This window comes from Coregonus clupeaformis, chromosome 24 (genome assembly GCF_020615455.1).
Source record: "Coregonus clupeaformis isolate EN_2021a chromosome 24, ASM2061545v1, whole genome shotgun sequence".
Lineage (NCBI taxonomy): Eukaryota > Metazoa > Chordata > Actinopteri > Salmoniformes > Salmonidae > Coregonus > Coregonus clupeaformis.
In genome coordinates this window covers 40,952,092-40,974,869 of record NC_059215.1, presented here as the reverse complement: position 1 = coordinate 40,974,869, position 22,778 = coordinate 40,952,092, and the positions used below count along the sequence as shown (strand labels likewise).

At 46.4% G+C, this 22,778-nt stretch overlaps 1 protein-coding gene across 3 annotated transcripts in view; it reads left to right on the top strand.

Annotated features, from left to right (window-relative positions):
* LOC121538102 (adenylate cyclase type 6-like) overlaps positions 1-22,778 on the top strand; it is a 47,024-nt gene that overhangs the window by 6,000 nt on the left and 18,246 nt on the right. For 2 of the 3 annotated variants that reach the window (XM_045207194.1, XM_045207196.1), the window contains exons 2-3: positions 4,017-4,182; positions 4,389-5,316. In XM_045207194.1, coding sequence (XP_045063129.1) covers positions 4,390-5,316 — 927 coding nt within the window. In that variant the 5' untranslated portion in view covers positions 4,017-4,182; position 4,389. Of the gene's footprint in view, positions 1-4,016; positions 4,183-4,388; positions 5,317-19,137; positions 19,329-22,778 lie in introns of those variants that run through there. The other variant, XM_045207197.1, reaches the window with a different exon arrangement.

Below are 22,778 nucleotides of genomic sequence, written 5' to 3'. Positions count from 1 at the left end.
GTACCGTTGTTCTGTGGGGCTCAGGGCCCCTTGAGGCGAAGGCGACGGGCCTCTCAATGCCATTCTGCAGCTGCGAGAGGACAGCTCCTAGTGCTCCAGCTGAGGCGTCACATGTGACAATGGTGTGGCAGACGGGGTCAAAGTGAGCCAAGACTGGGGCTGTGGTGAGCTGGCTCTTCAGTGAGCGGACCGCGTCTGAGCAGGCTGCCGTCCAGGCCCATGGCTCATCCTTCTTGAGGAGCTGGCGAAGGGGGCGCTGTGGTCTGAGAGTAGTGGGGCAGAAACCGGAGGTAGTAAGCTGTCATGCCCAAGAATGAGGCCACCTGAGAGGCTGAGGTCGGTTCCGGGGATCCGGTGGACGGCTTCAATGTTCGACATGAGTGGGGCAATGCCTTTGGCCGACAGGCGGAAGCCCACAAACTCGACGGCTGGAGCTGCAAAGGTGCACTTTCCACCGTTCAGGGTCAGGTTGTTCCGCAGTAGAGCACTGAATACTCTGTGGAGTCGATAATCATGGATGTGGAGGTCAGGGCCGTGGACCACGATGTCATCCAGATAGACCGCCACCCCAGGTATTCCAGCGAGGATGGTGCTCATCACCTTCTGGAAGCAGCTGGGGCGGAGCTAAGTCCAAAAGGCATGCGTGTATATCTGAACACGCCAGCGTGTGTGACAAAGGCCGTGAGGTCTCTGCTAGCTGCATGGAGGGGTACCTGAAGATAACCCTGACGAAGGTCAAGCTTCGTGAAGATCGTGGAGCCATGGAATTGCGCGGTCAGCTCCTCAGCTGTAGGCAAGGGGTACTTATCCGGGACAACGGCCTTGTTCACAGCACGGAGATCCACACAGGTCCGGATTCCACCGGACTTTTTGGTTGCAATGACCAAGTTTGAAATCCAGGGGGCAGCGTTGACTGGCTCAATGATGCCTGCATCCAACTGTGACTGGAGATCTTTTGTGACATCATCACGCAGTACAAAGGGAATGCGCCGCAGGGGCTGCATGACTGGGGTCACTTCCGGATTCACTAGGGGCCTGTGAGTAAAGGCTGTGAGGCAGCCCAGTCCATCAAACAGAGTCGGCCAGTTCTGTTGCCATGTGCAGGTAACCTGGTAGATAGCTGACCCACTGTCATCTCTCAGTGTGAATCCCAAGCCTGTGAAGAGGTCGAGGCCCAGGAGGTTGGCACCCCGCTTTGCAACATGAAATGTGAATGATGGCAGATGTTTGGTGCCGTAGTGTACTGGGACCTGGAGGGTGCCTACAATGTCTATCTTAGATCTACCGTACCCACACAGGGCAGTGGAGGGCTGTTGGAGTGGTAGGTGACTGAAAAACTTGTAGTAAGTGGCAAGGTTGAGCAACGACACCGCAGCGCCAGTATCCAGCAGCAAAGGCAAACCCACCTCACCCAGCTGCACAGTGCATGTCCTGAATGACACATGGTTGGTGGAGACGGTTCGGATTTCCGTGTGTTCATGTTGAGAGTGAGATGAAACGAAGGGCCTGTTCTGGGTGGAGCTAGTAGCAGGGGCAGAACGACACACTTTCGCAAAGTGATTGTATTTTGAACAGTTCTTGCATATTTTCCCACGGGCTGGGCAGTTTGAAGCCCTTGAATTGTGAGAGCTAGCCCCACAGTTGCCACAGCTAGTTCTGTTTGTTTGTCTGTGTGCCTGCTGCACGGGCATGTCGGTGTCTGTGTCCATGCAGCTATCGACGCGGGAGGCGTGCGCAGCGGCGTGATCGTTGTAGTGCGCCTGCTCGGGCTGAAGCTGCTGTGTGAGAATGGCTGGGGGCCGAGTGTATGCTGCAGAGCTGTCTGTTAGCATAGAAGAGCATTCCAACGCCGCTTCAACCTGGAGTGCTATTTTAATAGCTCCATCTAGTTGTAAATTATCCGATTCCAAAAGCAGTTTCTCCCTTGTCTTTTCACATAACGTCCCTCTATCAACTGATCCCTGATGATCTCGTCCTGAAGTGTCCCGTAGTTACAAGAGCTAGCCAAATCCCTCAGATTAGCCACGTAGCTTTGAATGGACTCACCCGGCCGTTGGTGTCTCTTCCGTAGCCGGTAGCGTCGGAGGAGCACTCGCTCTTTCCCGGCGAAGTGGTTCCGTAAGAGGCTGACTGCAGCAGTGAATGTAGGAGCCGATCCAAGCGCTCTGAAAATCCTCTGTCCCTCTGTACCAAGGCAGTGACGGAGCAGTGCTGTCCTCCGCTTGTCGGAGATTGTAGAAAAAGTCCATAGCTTCTAAATAAGTGTTAAAACTATCAAGCCAGTTATTCCACGGGACTGGAGGTTCGCCAGGCACGGCGAGGAATGGTGCTGGCGGTGGTAAACTGAATTCAGCCATCTTCGTCGCCAATGTTATATCTAGCCTAGTTGTAAAAGAACGGACATCTGCACAGTTTCACATTGAACATCACTCTGTCGTTTAATGACATGTGCCACGATTCTGACAACCCATTCATCCGTAACGCAGCACACTGTCGTAAACCATAACAACGTACAGTACTGACGTACAGCACGTCGTACCATACATAACAATATGCCTTAGTTAGAGGTTGAACTAGTCTTATTATTATCGTGGATGGGTAGGCCTATAATTCTGCACAGATGGTAAATCAGTAGTAGTGATTGGTAAGATAATGCACAAGACCTTTAATACGTTAGAAAAGCCTATAATGGGGATTTTCTTTCAATGTGCAACTTATATCAGTGGCTAGATGTGTTGTGCTTGTGCCCAAATATACCTCAATTTACAGGAATGAGGAGAAATCCCTTCTTTGTCTAATTGATTCAGGAAATGTAAGTCTGATGGGTCATTAGCCTGTGGTCCTTTGTAGCTCAGTTGGTAGAGAGCATGGTGCTTGTAACGCCAGGGTACTGGGTTCAATTCCCAGGACCACCCATACTTAAAGTGTATGCATGACTGTAAGTCGCTTTGGATAAAAGCGTCTGCTAAAATTGCAAATATTGATGGTGTAAGGGTTAGCTGATCAGAATCAAACTTGCCACTAAACCACATATCTAGGTCCAGCGTTTCCTACCCTAACACCAGGAGGTAAAGAGTCAGACTGACCCCAGATCTGTATTGGTAAGCAGACACAGTGATTTTAAAGTACTACTTAAGTAGTTTTTTGGGGTATCTGTACTTTACTTTACTATTCATATTTTTGCCAACTTTTACTTTTACTTCACTACATCCCAAAAGAAAATAATGTACTTTTTACTCCACACATTTTTCCCTGACACCCAAAAGTACTATTACATTTTGACAGGAAAATGGTCCAATTCACACATTTATGAAGAGAACATACCTGGTCATAACTACTGCCTCTGATCTGGCGGACTCACTAAACACAAATGCTTTGTTTGTCAATTATGTCTAAGTGTTGGAGTGTGCCCCTGGCTATCTGTAAAAAAAAAGAAGGAAAAAAATGGTGCTGTCTGGTTTGCTTGATATAAGGAATTTGAAATTATTAATACTTTTACTTTTGATACTTAAGTATATTTTAGCAATTCCATTTACTTTTGATACTTAAGTATATTTAAAACCACATACTTTTAGACTTTTACTCAAGTAGTATTTTACTGGGTGACTTTCACTTTTACTTTAGTCATTTTCAATTAAGGTATTTTTACTTTTACTCAAGTATAACAATTGAGTACTTTTTCCAGCACTGAGCAGACAGAGGACGGTAGTGATACAGCATGTCTATGATGGTTGCCCAATCTGATTAGTTTCCTGTGATCTTGTCTACATCAGTGAGAGAATGAGTCAGTGATAATATTCATGTCTTCTGTGTTTCCTACCAGTGATGACAGGCTCTGACTCCCACCACCTGTTATCACCTTCCTCTTTACATCTAACGAGTCAAGCCACCAGACTGGTCTATGATGACATAATAGACTAAACCTTGACAAATGTTTCATTTGTGATGATTGTGGTATTTCCCCAATTGTGGTAATTCCACCTGTATTTGTGTGTGTTTTGTGTCTCTCCTCCCAGACTCAGAAGCCCTGGAGATCATAGAGGGATCCCCTAAACCTTTCACACCACAGCCCTGCAGAACAGCGTCTGAAACCCCTCACTTCTTCAAACCTCTGCCCACTGGGATAAATGAGTAGACTGGCTGGAGAGGATAGGGCTGGGATATATACCAGAACCCAAAAAGGTGAAGTCCACAGTCATACTGGTGTCCTTAGAATAACATTAGGTTAGGATAAAACAAGTGAAGGTTGTTGTCTTTAGTTTTTTTCTATCAAATTTTCAAAGACTGTTGCATGTCTAGTTAAAGCTGGTGGATTTATGAATGTTTATTCAAACTCTAACTGCCCCACCTGCCCTACGCTGTGCTTGTCCCCCTTCCCTCCTACACAGAATGTCCTGGTTCAGCGGCTTCCTAGTGGCCAGAGTGGACAACCGCAAGACCGCGTGGGGGGAGCGCAATGGCAAGAAGTCCAAGCAGAAGGGAGGCTCATCCCTCTGCAACCCGCATTACATGAGCTGCCTGAGGGACCCGGATGCCATGGAGCCCCCCTCTGGAGCCCCCCTCAACCCCCACCACTGTGGAGGGGGGGCCGGGGCAGCTGGCGGGGGGGGCAACTTCGGCGTGCGCTGCATCTGGCAAGAGGACCACTACGGCAAACGGGGCGGCGCCACCGGGGAAGGGGTGGGGCTCAAATCTGTCGACCTGGGCTTTGAGGACGGGGACCTGAAGGGGAGGAAGGTGGGGGGTGGCGGAGAGGGGGGTGACGAGGGTCTCAACGGGGAAGGGGGGGTGACGGCGGCAGACTGCTGGCTGCGGGTGGTGCGGGTGTTCCAGTCCAAGAAGTTCCAGTCTCATAAGCTGGAGCTTCTCTACCAGCGCTACTTCTTCAGGCTCAACCAGAGCTCCCTCACCATGCTGATGGGGGTGCTGGTGATCGTGTGCGGCGTGATGCTGACCTTCCACTGTGTCCACGCGCCCCCGGACGTGGCCTACTCCTCGGCCCTCTCGGTGGCCATGGCCCTGTTCATGGCCCTCATGGTTGTGTGTAACCGGAACGGCTTCCACCAGGACTACATGTGGATGGTGAGCTACCTGGTTATCGGGGTCCTGTTGCTGGTGCAGGTGTTCGGGGTGCTGATGGTGGCGCCTCGTAGCGCATCTGAGGGCATCTGGTGGTCTGTGTTCTTCATCTACATCATCTACACGCTGCTGCCTGTCAGGATGAGAGCAGCCGTGCTGAGCGGAGGGGTGCTCTCCACCATTCACCTGGTCACCACCTGGCAGTTCAACCAGGAAGACATGTTCCTCTGGAAACAGGTAGGAACTCAGCCTGCTCCCATCATAGAGATACATACACTGAGTGTACAAAACATTAAGGACACATTCCAAATATCGAGTTGCATAGCTTTCACCTGGATTCACCTGGTCAGTCTATGTCATGGAAAGAGCAGGTGTTCCTAATGTTTTGTACACTCAGTGTTCTATTTAATTATGTGGGCCACATTCTGTACACAACGGAAGCCAACTCTCCTATTGTTGTCAAGCAGCGTCTTTGGCATGACAATGTGCGAACTATCCAAATAAATTGGGACAGGCGCTACTCCCTTGGCTGTCTATGTTAATTGACTGAGTTTTCAGGTTTGGCTGTCTATGTTAATTGACTGAGTTTTCAGGTTTGGCTTGAGTGTAGGCCTACATTCCACTTACAGTTGATGAGACATTTGGATGGGATCTATTCATTGGACTATATAGGCTGCAGCTTTCTAGCCCTATGTTTTGGGTTCGATGGGCTTCTTGGCCTGCAGTGTGATATAATCATTTGTTAAGATTTTCCTAAGGCTGCAGTGAGTGTATTGCTCGTGGGCCTACAACACAGGCTACAATATTATTATTGTATCAGTATAGGCGACCATGCGTGTGACTATGTGTCTATGTGTGTGGCACGGGGGGAAAGAGAGAGATAGAAAGTAGCCAAACCGACTCATGCTAGTTAGACAAACTTGTTGCTGCCAAAGGTTATCAATCATACCATCTGGTAGTGCCTGTCTTGACTGCAGCAACTCGTTGCAAAGAAACTAGCTAGCTAGCTACAGTAGCCAGCTAAGTTAGCCAGCTAGCTAGCTAAAGTTGCAAGGCTAATTGAGGCTAATTGGGGCTATTTTGAGGCGTCCTTGTCTACAACTCACTTCACTTCGCTACACATGGAGCCTCTGACTGTAGCGCCGCTTTGATTGACCAACAATAACAACAAGCTACATGAGTGTGTAGGCTACCGGTGCAACTTTTTTATGGGCCCCCCCTATACATTTTTTTCATAAAACACAACATTTAATGTAATGATCTATCCGTGTAGGCTATGTAGCAATGTCACATAGATAGGTCTAATTACATTTTAGACAAAGCCTTTAAAAAAAAGATGCCTATTATTTTTCACTCAAAAATGAATACTCTCAAGTAATCTAATACTAATGTCCGTTCGGATATTCGAATATCCTAATAACCCTGCCCCTCCCTACTGACAATACGTTGTTTTTTAGGGGCATGTTTATGGATTTGGCAACATGTATGAATGAGTTTCACTGTGTTTTGCTCACTGGGTGGAACAGTGTGTTTGTCACTATGTTGCCAGTATATTTCTGAATGTTTTGTAACAGCGTATTTTTCAGTGTGTTGAGGCAGTGTGTGTACGTATGTGTGTGTGTGTGGCCTACTGTATGTTGTTTGTGTGTCATGCCAAGTAACCAGAGGCTAGCTGAAGGTCAATGGGCTGAATGAACCACCTCGGCCGGCCGGATGTGTGTTTGTGTGTGTGTGTTTGTTTGTGTGTGTGTGTGTCTGTGTGCACATGCTCACGTGGGTGGGTGTGTGTGTGTGCCAGAGAGAGAATACCATAGCCCATAATACTATTAAGCTGTATCACTCAGGTCTCTGTGCTCCCACACAAGGGACACTTTGTACTTTTTTCCAAGGGTATGGGGGTGCTGTATGGAGGCTGACGCTGGGTGCATTCTGTACTACTGTAACTGTTGTGTAACTGTTTACGACCATTGGGAGAAGGTATGGGAAAGGAATCATGGGGAGGCCATTCCAGGAAGACAATAAGGGGACACAGAAGAATGTTTGGCCTAGTTCATGGTGGAACATTAGTCGTTACATGTTGTTTCCCCCCTTGATTGAAAATAATAGGATTTGATAACTTCCCACTGCGAGATTCACATTTTCAGAAGGCAATTGTACATGAAATGACTTCATGTCAGAATTATAGGCTTTATATATAGTAGTGGTGGGGGAAAAATTGATACAGTTACATATCAGGATATTATTTTGATGATATATTGCAATATTTGTAGGGACAATATCGCAATATATTTTGCGCTAGTTAGCTGTACCTGCTTCAAAACTCCAGTGTTTTCCCTTCAGTGCTTGTTCTCCATCTTCTTTTTAAATAGTGAGCCAATTTGTTTTAAGCACTTTTATTTCCATGACTGATCAAAACTAATTTTCGAATGACTGTCTCTTGTCCCTCTGCAGCAAACATATGGTGAGCAATATGTTTGGAACATCGAAACGCAATGAGTGGCGCAGTGGTCTAAGGCACTGCATCGCAGTGCTTACTGTGCCACTAGAGATCCTGGTTCGAATCCAGGCTCTGTCGCAGCTGGCCGTGACCGGGAGACTCATGGGCGGCGCACAATTTGCCCAGCGTCGTCCAGGGTAGGGGAGGGAATGGCCGGCAGGGATGTAGCTCAGTTGATTGAGCATGGCGTTTGCAACGCCAGGGTTGTGGGTTCGATTCCCACGGGGGGCCAGTATAAAAAAAAAAAATGTATTCACTAACTGTAAGTCGCTCTGGAAAAGAGCGTCTGCTAAATGACTAAAATGTAAAATGCAATACATTGAGAATCGCAATACATCATATTGGCACCTAAGTATGGTGATAATATTGTATTTTGAGGTCCCTGGCAATTCCCAGCCCTAATATATAGACACTATATACTCCATACACACTATATTTTGTAGAACGCGTAATTGTTTACCAAAGGATGTTATTTAGGAAGAGGAAAAAGGAACCACTTTGGTTTCTATGAAAGAGAGCTAAGAGATAGTTTACAACCTGTCATACATTGAGACTGAATATACTAAGCCGTCACCCCTGACTAGGCTAATGTCTATTATTGATAAAGCCGATGCTTGATGTTATTAATCAAGCCACTGTAGGAAAAGATCACTGCTGAACAATATGGTAGCCTACCAACATCTGTGTAACATCTCTATTGTGCTATATGGTGAGAACTGGGCTACTGGGCATGTGCATAATGTAATGGTGTTCTCAATGACCCCCACATAATGCATATGACACAATGCACATAGTGTTTTGTTTGCTGTGCTAAAGTGAATGAGGGTCCTATTGAATGTCATCCTTTATGTGTGTACAGGGCTGTACAGTAATAAAGTACCATCCATCACTTCTTTATGCTTGTGTGCAAGTACTTCCCCTTTCTCCGATAACTCATTAACCTTGCTGGGTTTCTGTTGGCGTCGTTAGCTACAGATAATGAGTTGGTGAAATCATTACGCACACACACACACAGTGGAATGACATTGTGGTATAATTAGGATGTAGGGTATGTAGCCTGCCTGCCACTTGCGTCGCTGGCCTCTCCGCCTGTCAATGATCCAAGCCCCCTGTTGAGAGCATGTCCCCCTGGGCTGGATTAGAAATCTAGACCCAGGATGTGTTGGGGCCTTTGCTCTGCCATGGTCTATGTGGAAATAAGTCCTCTTCTTCACTCACCGGCGCTGTAGCCTTTTTACCGTTTTTTAAAATCGCTTCGGTAGTGTTTTCACAAGTATGTGGTACATTTTCACAAAACTCCTAACTGTTCTCGCTTGTAACGCAGCCAGTCATTCATTCAAACCTGTCATTGTGAATTAATTTGGATTGTAAACATCTCTCACCATACAACGATTTATTCAACATAAGTTTATTGTGAAATGTAATGAAGCCCACTCCATCAACAAATATATACTTGTGATGGTTCACAGCAGCATCAAGCACCATCACCCTCTAAAAATATATTTTGGTTAGTTATTTTTACAGTATAGTTTTAATACGGTATTGTCAAGTAGAATGTCCTTCAAATAGTAACAGTAATACAGTATATAGTGCTGTACCTGAACATACTCGGCCTGCAGTTGTTTCACCCAGTCGTTGTTTCTCTCAAAAGGCACCAGGTAAATGTGTTTCATAGATACCTGGTGCCTCTTCAAAAGGCAGGTGATTGTTGGTAGGCTGATGTATGCCACATTGGCAAAGGTGTCATCGTTCTCCTCAATGGCCTGCTTTATTTCAGACAGCCATATGTCATTCCTGGCCCTTACCATTTCCACCACTGCCCAGTCCTGCTGGTCGGTCAGCACACGGCCACAGCCACCACCATGGGGTCTTCTGTCAATTCTGAGGTTAGAACAGAGTATACTGTCAATAGATCATACTGTAAGAATACTGTAACATGTTTTGTGAATTTACATGCATTACAATATGTAATTTACTGTAAATGTAATGGTAAAGCATAGTGCATATCCTGCAGAAATTGTGAAATGTTCTCACGATCGAATTGACAGTTGATCTTTTCAGATTGGGGTGAATTAATCTGGCAGCCTCTGTTTACTACATGGTTAACGACACAACAGTTCCCCGCCATCTGCCTCCCTCTCTCTGATGTCCACGCTTTGACGGGGCCCATGCCCACCTCTTTGACCTCTTTGACAGGGCCCATGCCCATCTCTCTGACGGGCCCCTTGTCCACGAGCTCTTTGATTTCCTCCTCTCCCTTGCTGTCTATCCTGCTCCATGTTGAAAGTTGCAAGTGTACACCCTCTTTTATATGGTGACCAATTGTGGTTACCACTATGTGAAATCAATTAGCAATACCGAGTAGTTATTATGTATGGTTATCATGTATCATACATGTAATTTAGATGTTTATACTTTACAAACACACATTTTATTTCTTAAATATAGTAGACAAACCAGTTTAAAATCTATAGGTTTTCCAAACGGTTAAGTGATTAACCATTAAGCGCAGTTGGATTAAGTGATGGTTAAATGTATTTAAACAAATGAGAAGAGAATCATATGTGTCACGATCGTCAGGGAGAGACCAATGCGCAGCGTTGAAGGTGAACATATTATTTTAATTAATGATCACACGATCAAAACAACAGACGATAACGTTGATGTCTACGGTTTAACACAAACCAAATAAGAACAAGAAACCACAAACACAAAGTGAAAGCCAGAGACAGTTAAATATGGCTCCCAATCAGAGACAACCAGCTGACACTCGTTGCCTCTGATTGGGAGTCACTCAGGCCAACATAGAAATACAAACATAGAATTACTGTCACACTCTGGCTCCAGGACTTGTGTATTTGAGCCAGGGTGTATGTTGTTTTGTTGGGTTTTGGGTGATTGTTTATGTTTGCATGTCTGTCACGTTTATTTCTAGGTTGGGAGTTCTGGGTGTCTATTTCTAGGTCGTTGATTGGTGTCGTGTGACTCCCAATCGGAGGTAACGAGTGTCAGCTGTCGGCTCGTTATCTCTGATTGGGAGCCATATTTAAACTGTTGTGTTTCACTGTTTGTTTGTGGGTTTTTGTTCCATGTTTCTGTCAGTGTTACAGAGGACTTCACTATCGTCATTTGTTGTTTTTTCGTGGTTGCTTTATGAAATAAAGTCATTATGTTCACTCCACGCGCTGCGTATTGGTCCGCTCCTTTAGACGATCGTGACAATTACACACCCTGGCTCAACATAACAGTGTCCCCAGAGCCAGGCGTGACAGTACCCCCTAAAGGCGCGGACTCCGACCGCGCCAACTAAATACCACAGGGGAGGGACCGGGTGGGCACTCCGCCTTGGCGGCGGATCCGGCTCGGGCCTGATCCCCACTCCCTCTCCAACCCCCAAAGTACCCCTGGTCCGGTCTGGCCCCGCTGGCCGGAGCTGGACTGGCACACTGATGGAGCGGATTGCTCTAGCTCCGGCGTAACGCATCTGACCGGTGCCGACCAGGCACCAGTGGAACAGGCCCGGGCCGTGCCGGACCGACGACGCACACCACTGGCTTGGTGTGGGGAACAGGCACGGGCCGTGCTGGACTGACGACGCACACCACTGGCTTGGTGTGGGGAGCAGGAGCGGGCCGGACAGGGCTGACGCAAACGCACCACTGACTTGGTGCGGGGAGCAGGCCGGGCCGAAGCTGGCGACACGCACCGTAGACTTGGTGCGGGGAGCAGGAACGGGCCGAGCCGGGCTGGCGAAACGCACCACAGACTTGGTGCGGGGAGCAGGAATGGGCCGGACTGGGCTGGCGCCGCGCACCACAGACTTGGTGCGGAGAGCAGGAACGGGCCGGACAGGGCTGACGCAAACGCACCACAGACTTGGTGCGGGGAGCAGGAAATGGGCCGGACTGGGCTGGCGACGCGCACCACAGACTTGGTGCGGAGAGCAGGAACGGGCCGGACAGGGCTGACGAAACGCACCACAGACTTGGTGCGGGGAGCAGGAATGGGCCGGACTGGGCTGGCGACGCGCAACACAGACTTGGTGCGGAAAGCAGGAACGGGCCGGACAGGGCTGACGAAACGCACCACAGACTTGGTGCGGGGAGCAGGAACAGACCGGACCGTACTGGGGACACACACCACTGGCCCTACATCGGGATCTGGAACGGGCCGGACTGGTAACACACCCCAGTACCTCTCGCCGTGCCTCTCCACCTTCCATCCCCTCTTCGACCAGTGGCCCCCGTAACCTGGCGGCCTCCTCTGCTAACCCGCTGGACCGCTCTATCGCGGCCTCCTGCTGCCCCGACGTCGTGAGCCCCCCTAAAAATGTTCTGGGGTCTCTCCTCCCCGTGGGCCAGGCCTCTATCGTTCTCGCCCAACTCTCGCTCTTCTGTCTCCAACTCCCGCTATTCAGCTCCTCAATGGGCTTGACCCAGTCGAAGCTCTTCCTCAACTGTTCCCAAGTCCACCCTCTCTGCTCCTCACTAGGCTTGACCCAGTCGAGGTTGCCACGGAGATCTGCTAGCGATGGCTCCTGGACACGCTGCTTGGTCCGGTTTTGGTGGTTTCTTCTGTCACGATCGTCAGGGAGAGACCAATGCGCAGCGTTGAAGGTGAACATATTATTTTAATTAATGATCACACGATCAAAACAACAGACGATAACGTGATGTCTACGGTTTAACACAAACCAAATAAGAACAAGAAACCACAAACACAAAGTGAAAGACAGACAGTTAAATATGGCTCCCAATCAGAGACAACCAGCTGACACTCGTTGCCTCTGATTGGGAGTCACTCAGGCCAACATAGAAATACAAACATAGAATTACACACCCTGGCTCAACATAACAGTGTCCCCAGAGCCAGGGCGTGACAATATGAAAAGTATTGTGAATATTGCATTGTGAAGGGCAATCACTTTATATGAAAGGTATTTCTAGATGAACCACTGATTAGGTTTGGTGAAAAGTTACTGTGTGATATTGTGTGTTGTGCTTAGTCAATTTAAAATGTGCTTAGCGTTTTGAAAAAACAGCCTTTTTGATGATCTGTTTTGATTTTTGTACTAAGAGTTGTGAAATTGTACTACATACATGTTCCAAAGTGATAAAAAATACTGTAATGTGTGTGTGTGTGTGCATTTCTGTGTAGGTTGAAGGGACTGCACAAATATTGTTTCCATTTACAATAATAGAGGGTTCAGTGTTCTCTTAAAGGCCTTAGTGGGTAGATGTGTGTGCGTGTGTGTGTGTGTGTGTGTGTGTGTGTGTGTGTGTGTGTGTGAAATTGCAATCCCAATGCAACTCTTATACATTTTTAAACACTGTAATAATTGCTATTCAGGCTTTACTGTTCGCTGGGAGGTAAAGGCCAGTTCAGGGAGTCTCTAGGCCAAACCCTATCCCCAAATGCTAGACTACGGTTGCAACTGGACATTTTCAAAGTTTACAAATAAACTACCAGAATTTGGGTATCTTTCAAGGATGTTATTTAAAATATTAAAATAAAAAGACGGTAAACATTTACATAAGTATTCAGACCCTTTACTCAGTACATTGTTGAAGCACCTTTGGCAGTGATTACAGCATCAATTCTTCTTGGTTATGACGCTACAAGCTTGGCACACCTGTATTTGGGGAGTTTATCCCATTCTTCTCTGCAGATCCTCTCAAGCTCTGTCAGGTTGGATGGAGAGCGCTGCTGCACAGCTATTTTCAGGTCTCTCCAGAGATGTTCGATTGGGTACAAGTCCGAGCTCTGGCTGGGCCACTTAAGGTCATTCAGACACTTGTCCTGAAGCCACTCCTGCGTTGTCTTGGCTGTGTGCTTAGTGTTGTTGTCCTGTTGGAAGGTGAACCTTCGCCCCAGTCTGAGGTCCAGTGCGCTCTGGAGCAGGTTTATATCAAGGATCTCTCTGTACTTTGCTCTGTTAATCTTTCCCTCAATCCTGACTGGTCTCCCAGTCCCTGCCGCTGAAAAACATCCCCACAGCATGATGCTGCCACCACCATGCTTCACTGTAGGTATGGTATTGGCCAGGTGATGAGCGGTGCCTGGTTTCCTCCAGACGTGACGCTTGGCATTCAGGCTAGAAAGTTCAATCTTGGTTTCATCAGACCAGAGAATCTTGTTTCTCATGGTCTGAGAGTCCTTTAGGTGCCTTTTGGCAAACTCCAATCAGGCTGTCATGTGCTTTTACTGAGGAGTGTCTTCCGTCTGGCCACTCTACCATAAAGGCCTGATTGGTGGAGTGCTGCAGAGATGATTGTCCTTCTGAAAGGTTCTCCCATTGCCACAGAGGAACTCTGGAGCTCTGTCAGAGTGACCATCGGGTTCTTGGTTACCTCCCTGACCAAGGCCCTTCTCCCCCTATTGCTCAGTTTGGCTGGGCAGCCAGCTCTAGGAAGAATTTTGGTGGTTCCAAACTTCTTCCATTTAAGAATGATGGAGGCCACTGTGTTCTTGGGGACCTACAAGGCTGCAGAATTTTTTTGGCACCCTTCCACAGATCTGTGCCTCCGCACAATCCTGTCTCGGAGCTCTACGGACAATTCCTTCGACTTCATGGCTTGGTATTTGCTCTGACATGCACTGTCAGCTGTGGGACCTTATATAGACAGGTGTGCCTTTCCAAATCATGTCCAATCAATTGAATTTACCACAAGTGGACTCCAATCAAGTTGTAGAAACATCTCAAGGATGATCAATGGAAACAGGATGCACCTGAGCTCAATTTCGAGTCTCATAGCAAAGGGTCTGAATACTCATGTAAATAAGGTATAAAGGTATTTTCTTTTATATATATAAATTTGCACAAAAAAAAACTGTTTTCGCTTTGTCATTATGGGGTATTGTGTGTAGATTGATGAGGAAAAAAATACATTTCATAAATTTTAGAATAAGGCTGTAATGTAACAAAAAGTGAAGGGGTCTGAATACTTTCCGAATGCACTGTATGTACTGTACATATAGGTAGGGGTAAAGTGACTAGGCAACAGGATAGCTAATAGACAGTAGCAGCAGCGTATGTGGTGAGTGTGAAAGTGTGTGTGTGTGGGGACAATATGCATGTGTGCACATGTTATGTGTGTGTGGGCTTATGTAGTGTGTGTGTGTATGTGTGTGTTGGGGTGTCAGTGTGTGTGAGTGTGTGGGTAGAATCCAGTGTGTGTGCATAGCTTTAGTGCAAGAGAGTTAGTGCAAAAAAGGGTCAATGCAGGTAATCCGGGTAGCCATTTGATTAGCTATTTAACAGTCTTGTTTAGAAGTCTTATGGCTTGGGGGTTGAGGCTGTTCAGGGTCCTGTTGGTTCCATACTTGGTGCACTGCTACCGCTTGCCTCTTCACGACTGTGTTGGCGTGCTTGGAGTTTAGACCATGATATTTCCTTAGTGATGTGGACACCGAGGATTTTAAAGCGCTCAACCTGCTCCACTACAGCCCTATCGATGTGGATGGGGGTGTGCTCGCCCCTCCGTTTCCTGTAGTCCATGATCAGCTCCTTTATCTTGTTGAGGGAGAGGTCGTTGTCCTGGCACCACACTGCCAGGTCTCTGACATCCTCCCTATAGGCTGTCTCATCGTCGTCAGTGATCAGTCCTACCACCGTTGTATCGTCAGAAAACTTGATGATGGTGTTGGAGTCGTGCGCGGCCACGCAGTCGTGGGTGAACAGGGAGTACAGGAGGGGACTAAGCACACACCCCCTGAGGGTGCCCCCGTGTTGATGTGGCGAATGTGTTGTTGCCTACCCTCACCGACTTCTTACATAGGTATTCCTTTTGTCCAGGAGGGTGAGGGCAGTGTGGAGTGCAATAGAGATTGCGTCATCTGTGGATCTGTTGGGGCGGTATGCAAATTGGAGTGAGTCCAGGGTGTCTGGGATGATGGTGTTGATGTGAGCCATTACCAGCCTTTCAAAGCATTTTATGGCAACAGATCTGAGTGCTACGGGCGATAGTCATTTAGGCAGGTTACCTTGGCGTTCTTAAGCACGGGACATTGGTGGTCTGCTTGAAACAAATTGGTATTACAGACCGGATCAGATTATCACAGGTGTCTGTAATTATTTCTGGCCATCTGTGTGGCCTAATCACATGTAAAATATATGAAATAATTATTTAATAAAACATTGAATGACAAAGCTGTAAAACATTATCCTAAATATAAATCATCAACTTAGTGAATACCATTGGGGTTTAATATGTGGGTTTCAGCATGAAATATATCCATTATATATTTTCTTACACACTTTTATTTATCTTACTATGCCAACATGTACTTGTTGTAAATGTTTTGCCGTCAAGCTGGTGGCCGTTGTGAAAACAGTTTATAGTTGGACGAGTTGCAGCGGTATAGTTGAAAATAATGCATTGTTGATTCAATGCTTTTTTCATTAATTAGACCATTTTCTATTGAACCATATGGTCTATCTACTAGAAACTCATGGAAAAAATGGACACAGATATAAAAAAATATCTATTATATATGAATACATTTTTTTTTGTTATTCAAGTATAAATTACCAAAGTTAAGATACACTACATGACCAAAAGTATGTGGACATCTGCTCGTCGAACATCTCATTCCAAAATCATGGGCATTAATATGGAGTTGGTCCCCCTTTGCTGCTATACTAGCCTCCACTCTTCTGGGAGGGCTTTCCACTTGATGTTTGAACATTGCTGCGGGGACTTGCTTCCATTCAGCCACAAGAGCATTACAGAGGTCGGGCACTGATGTTGGGCGATTAGGCCTGGCTCGCAATCGGCGTTCCAATTAATTCCATAGGTGTTTGATGGGGTTGAGGTCAGGGCTCTGTGAAGGCCAGTCAAGTTCTTCCACACCGATCTCGACAAACCATTTCTGTATGGACCTCGCTTTGTGCACGGTGGCATTGTCATGCTGAAACAGGAAAGGGCCTTCCCCAAACTGTTGCCACAAAGTTGGAAGCACAGAATCGTCTAGAATGTCATTGTATGCTGTAGCGTTAAGATTTCCCTTCACTGGAACTAAGGGGCCTAGCCCGAACCATGAAAAACAGCCCCAGACAAATATTCCTCCTCCACCAAACTTTCCAGTTCTCCTGGCATCTGCCAAACCCAGATTCGTCCGTCAAACTGCCAGATGGTGAAACGTGAGAGACCGCGTTTCCACTGCTCCAGAGTCTAATGGAGACGAGCTTTACACCACTCCAGCTGACATTTGGCATTGCGTATGGTGATCTTAGGCTTGTGTGCAGCTGCTCGGCCATGGAAACACATTTCATGAATCTCCCGAAGAACAGTTATTGTGCTGACGTTGCTTCAAGAGGCAGTTTGGAACTCGGTAGTGAGTGTTGCAACCGAGGACAGACAATTTCTACGCACTACGCGCTTCAGCACTCGCCGGTCCCGTTCTGTGAGCTTGTGTGGCCTACCACTTCGCGGCTGAGCTGTGGTTGTTCCTAGACGTTTCCACTTCACAATAACAGCACTTACAGTTGACCGGGGCACCTCTAGCAGGGCAGAAATTTGACGAACTGACTTGTTGGAAAGGTGGCATCCTATGACGGTGCCACTTTGAAAGTCACTGACCTCTTCAGTAAGGCCATTCTACTGCCAATGTTTGTCTATGGAGATTGTTCTCGATTTTATACATCTGTCAGCAACGGGTGTAGCTGAAGTAGCCGAATCCACTAATTTGAAGGGGTGTCCACATACTTTTATATAGTGTACATTGCCATAGATTTTCTGTTAATTACCAAAATTACTGAAGATTCCGGTAACTTTAGGAAATTACCAGTAGCTTTGCAACCATATACTAGACTAGTACCTTTAGCTGCATCATGGCCGCTAAACTCAGGGCTAATCGTCTGGACCGCCTCAGTGACATAGGATAAAGGTTGAAGCTTAGGGATGGGATATGGCCCTTAAGTCTTTGAACCTTGTAGCAAGAATCACAATGAAGTGACCATGGCCCATAGGCTCTGGGAGTTGAAGATGACCTAACTGATCAGTTAAGTTTCTAACCAATCATGATGTAACAGCTAGTATATTGTAGCGTAGTGAAAGTGTTTGTTCCAGTGGAGGCTTCTTAATAACAAGTTTGTTTTGAGAACTTGATTTTGTTACAGCCTTTTTGACGTTCTCAACATTTTACTTTGTAGGCTACTCCTGCTTTGGTCTACATTCACAATGGAGTTGAAGATGACCCAACTGATCAGTTAAGTTTCGAACCAATCATGATGTAACAGCCAGCATATTGTAGCGTAATGAAAGGCCCACCGCAGTAAGCTGACTGGCCGTCTGAGAGAGTCTAGCTTCACTAATAGTGTTATAGGTAGTAGGTCATAAGCTCACTGTAGCCAGCTGTTGTTTATAGCAGACTCAAATGAACTAAGACGAGCCTCCTGTGAATGAGAAGTCAGTGAGAGAAAGCACATTATACACTGATGGTATCTGCTGCTGGTGGGGCATTGTAAATCCACATTGTGTAACAGTGCAAGAGGTCAGAATGTAGACCTGAAGGATCCTGCATTTAGAACCAAATATTTCTTACGGATAACATTTCGGTACATGCCAGCAGTGTCACTTGGATAGCCAATATATCTTGTGTGTATAATGTGCAGTGTAGCCTAAAACCGGTGGTTTTTATGTTTGTTGTATTTTTGTGTCAAAGCCAGCGAAATAGGCCAAAACGTATTCCTCCTCTCTCTGTGTTTTTATTGGAAACAACCAAATTAAATATTTTGGAAGTAAGCCTCAGTCAATTAGAAAATACTCTCTCTCTTCCCCCCCCTCTTTCCCTCTCTCTCTCTTAGTAATCCTCAGTATTCTCATTTCCTAGCTGGAATCAATTAACCACACACACACACACACACACACACACACACAGGGACAGAACACAACCCCAGTTTTCTGTTGGTTGACGCCCCTCAGGGCTCTCATTAAGGACTGTCAGAAATGCTGTTCTTTGTTTTTCCTTAGGAACATGACGGCCAACGCATTTTCCTCTGTGTGTGTGGTGTGTGTAACCTCTTGGAGCTCGTTAATGGGAACCATCTAACTGAGACATTGTTGTAATAGTTGTGTGATTCAGTGTTGTGATGTAAACATTGGAAAAGTTGGCATGGTTCTTGTCAATGTGTGCCACCACAGTCAAAGTGGAACTGTAACTGACTAAGGACATTTTTTCCCCCCTTAAAAGCTCATTTGTTGGTCTGTGTAGTTTTTAAAACATTTAAGAACGGTGTTGTGGTTGAAACTATAATACTGTAATACATATATCTGGACTGTCCAGGAGTCCAGGACACAGCAGGTGTGGTGTATTGTAGCGGTTGGACGTTGTTGATACAGGGGTTGAGAGAGGTCAGAGACTGGTTCCTAAAAATAACCAGCCCCAGGCGTTCCTGCTACCAGTTGTGTTGCGTCATATGGAACAGTCTAATCAGAGTCTGCATCATATCAGCCACTCACCATATCCCTCTCTGTATACACACACTCACACTCACAGCAATGTTTGCGTACGCACGCCGCACACGCACTAACACACACTCTCCCTCATGCACAAACACACACACACACACACACACACACACAGGTACTACAAATAAACACACAAAGTCAAACACGCTGGTCATTTTTTCCATGGCACTTAGACAGACAGACAGCCGGACAGACAGGCAGAACGTGGAGCCATGCTGTGGGACTCTGGGTCAGGGGACAGTCAACACGTTTCACCGGCCTGTTTGTCTCCTCACGACATGGTAAAAAATATATTTCTTTCATTAGACAAATTAAGTGGAAAATGAGCACTTACTGTGTAAACGACTGTCTGGATGTCTCAAGTGTAATTGTTTTTCTATAGATACTGTATAAGTGAGTGTTATATGACCCACAAATAATATATGACCCACAGATATTGTTGAAGATTCCCATATTAAGCTTTTGATAATGGGTCTTGAGCGGCAGGCCTACGTGTATGACCTTTGACCTTGGTGGGGAAACATTAAAGGAACCACTGTTTAACCCATGGCATCCTATTCAGCAGTGTAGAACAGGTCATCAAAGGTGTTAACCCCTGACCAGACAGTTTGTAAGTGTAGAATAAGATACCTTGTGTGAGGAGGAGGAGGAGGAGGCAGAGGAGGAGGAGGGTGAGGAGAAGCAGGAGGAGGAGCTGGAGGGTGGTGAGGAGGAGGAGGAGGAGGAGCAGGGGAAGAGGAGCAGGGAGGAGGGTAGTGAGGAGGAGCAGAAGGAGGAGCAGGTGGAGTAGAGGGGGTGAGGAGGAGGAGGAGGAGGGGTGGTGAAGAGGAGGAGGAGGGTGGTGAGGAGGGTGGTGAGGAGGAGGAGGAGGAGGGTAAGGTAGCTGTGCAATCGAAGGAGGAGAATACGACATTCTTCCCACACAGCCTCACTGATAAATTATTTGTGCGTTTAACGCCACAGCTGCATTTTAACAAGGCTACCTGTCACACTGAGATTCTCATCTTTACCAGCACGTCTTCTAACGCACTGGGGATCACAAGAACACAACAGTGGGTTTTTTTAGGGTTTGAGGAAAAAGCGGGGCAGGCGGTTTAATTCTTTTTTTTGCCTGGACAGGATTCTGAGCTGGCTGTGGTTAGTCATTTTGAGGGGTGTTGGGGGATTCTACAAGAGATACACACTGATCTATACATATACACAGAAATACAGGGTTTCTGCTGGTGAGAATACACCTAATGTCTCTGCGTTTTTACACTTGGCACTTCACACATTTGATATTCAGTATTTGCTGTTCATGAAAGTTGTTGTTTTGTTTCCTGTGCAGCAGCGAGGTCCCCTAGAGCAGACAAGGTCCAATGAGCAACATGAGAAAGGAATCATCGTTTTAACATCACTTCTGAGAATGACTGGAACAAAAAAAAGCACCACCACCACTAACCAATCATGTGTCTCTCTCAGTGCTTGTGTTCAGTTCAGTCCCTCGGTTGCCATGGAAACAACTACAACTCAAGCAGTCAAGACCCAGTAGGCTGTGTTGGTATATACAGTTGTGTTGCTGTTGCATTTTAGCACAGGGAAAAATCAGTTTATACTATACTTTTTCTCCCCATTCCATCAGATTATGGAAAAGGATACAATATAGGCATGCATGCCTGGTGAAAAATTCTGAGCCTGTACCATTCATGTTTGGTGACCTCAGTTTTGTGACAATTTTTTAACATCCGAATGGCAGAGTTAGGGAGTTAAGGTTTACGTTAGTGGTTGGGCTGTTCTAGGACTTTTTTCCCTAACACAAATTACAAAATGGTGGCTAGATTTGGCTGCAATACACAGGCTTGACCATAGGAACAGTACATTGTGCTGTAAACTAGCTGTGCTGGCATGGCACAGTCCAAATGTAGAATGGACTATGGCTGGGAGAGAGGGCACTTGAGTGGAGATTGGGGGCAATGTGTGGGAGGGAGAGGGACACACAGGGTGTTGTTTTTTGCCCGTCGCCCGTCTGGTTGAGAGAAGCTTATCTGCGGTCAGCCAGCTGAGGGGTCTGTGAGGCTGCACGTTTTGGATACTTCCGGGCGTTGTGAAAGCTCACTGTGTTTTCAGGCCTTGAGGAGTAGGAACTGTGTGGGAGGCTGTAAGCCTATAACCCGATCCCCTCGCTCTGATAATGGTTTGGCTTGGGGTTTTGTTTGGGTGTTCCACCATAAGTATTATTATTCTATGACTCTGTCTGTCGAGCTCTGTCAAACAAACCTGTTCGATGGCTCAGATTCTGAATGATGGTGCTGAGAGTTTGTGAGGCCTTGATAGAAAGGGGTAATAAAACACTAGTTAGTCAGTCAGCAGCTACTCTCGTGGACAGAGTAGTACAGAAGACAGTAGGGATGGGAATTGCCAGGGACCTCACAATACGATATTGTCACGATACTAATACGATATGTATTGTGATTCTATCGCTTCTCACGATTCTATATGTATTGTGATTCGATACTGTGATTTTATTGCGATTCAATGAGACAGCCATTAGAAATGAGTTTTGATCAGTTATGGAAATAAAAGTGCTGAAAACAAATTGTCTCCCTATTTAAAAAGAAGATGGAGAACAAGCTATGAAGGGAAAATACTGGAGTTTGGATGCAGGTACAGCCAACTAGTGCATACATAATATTGCGATTATTGTCAAAACGATACAATACAATATATTGTCAAACATAATATCCCGATTTGTAATTGTATCGATTTTTTCCCCCATCACTAGAAGACAGGCAGGCTAGCAGAACTGGAATAGGCGGGGGCTCTCTCTCTCTATCTGTCCATACAGCTCTGGTCATTTCAGATAAGGGCAGGGAGAGAGCTGTGTAGACATGGAGCCCAGGCTGAGTACACAAACCCAGAAGATGCCTGCCTGGCACGACAGAGGGAGGGAGGTAGGGAAAGGGAGAGACTGGTAGTGAGAGAAGGAGAGAAAAAGGGAGCCAATGAGAAACAAAAAAGAAGGGGAAGATAAAGAAAATGCTACAGAAAAACTGAGAGAAATAGCTGAAGAAAAAGAGACATACAGGTAGACATGAGGCATAGCTCATAGAGGGTGATGCATGTTCTGTTTTGTCACTCTCTCAGACTCTGATCTAAAACAGATGTTTGAAGGACTTCCAGATGCTTCACAAAGGCCATAGCGCTCCGACTGCTCTCTCCCTGGCCCCGTTTCAGCAATAATATCCCATCAGTCACTGTTCCCACTGGGAAAATTGACTTATAAATTCACTGCAGCTCTCCTCCTCTTTGCTTCCTGTACAGTTATGTCCCACTAAATGACTTTTCCCAGCTAGTGCCACATGTCTTAATCCATGTCTTAAAATGACCTCAATAGTAAGATCATTCTGAGGATCCTACTGTAAAGCCATGCTATTAGGTTCTAAGACACCTCAGGTTTCTGCATGTAGAAGACAGCCATGGGTTTTCCTGGTTGCACAGATCGTTGTGGATAGAATGTACGAAAATGCATGGTCATGGCTTTGGATTCAGGAAGCTGATGTTCCAGAAGGATTGGTTCTGGTTACAGTGATTGGATCTAGTTCTGGGTACAGTGAACAAACAGTGAATGAACGTCAGTGATAGTGGTCCCAAACAGGGATAGCTAGCTGCTAGTCTGAGACCCCTACACCCTCCCTCTCCGGGCCCTAGTCTGTATCCTCCACCCACCCTCCCTCGCTAGACTCAGGTCTGTA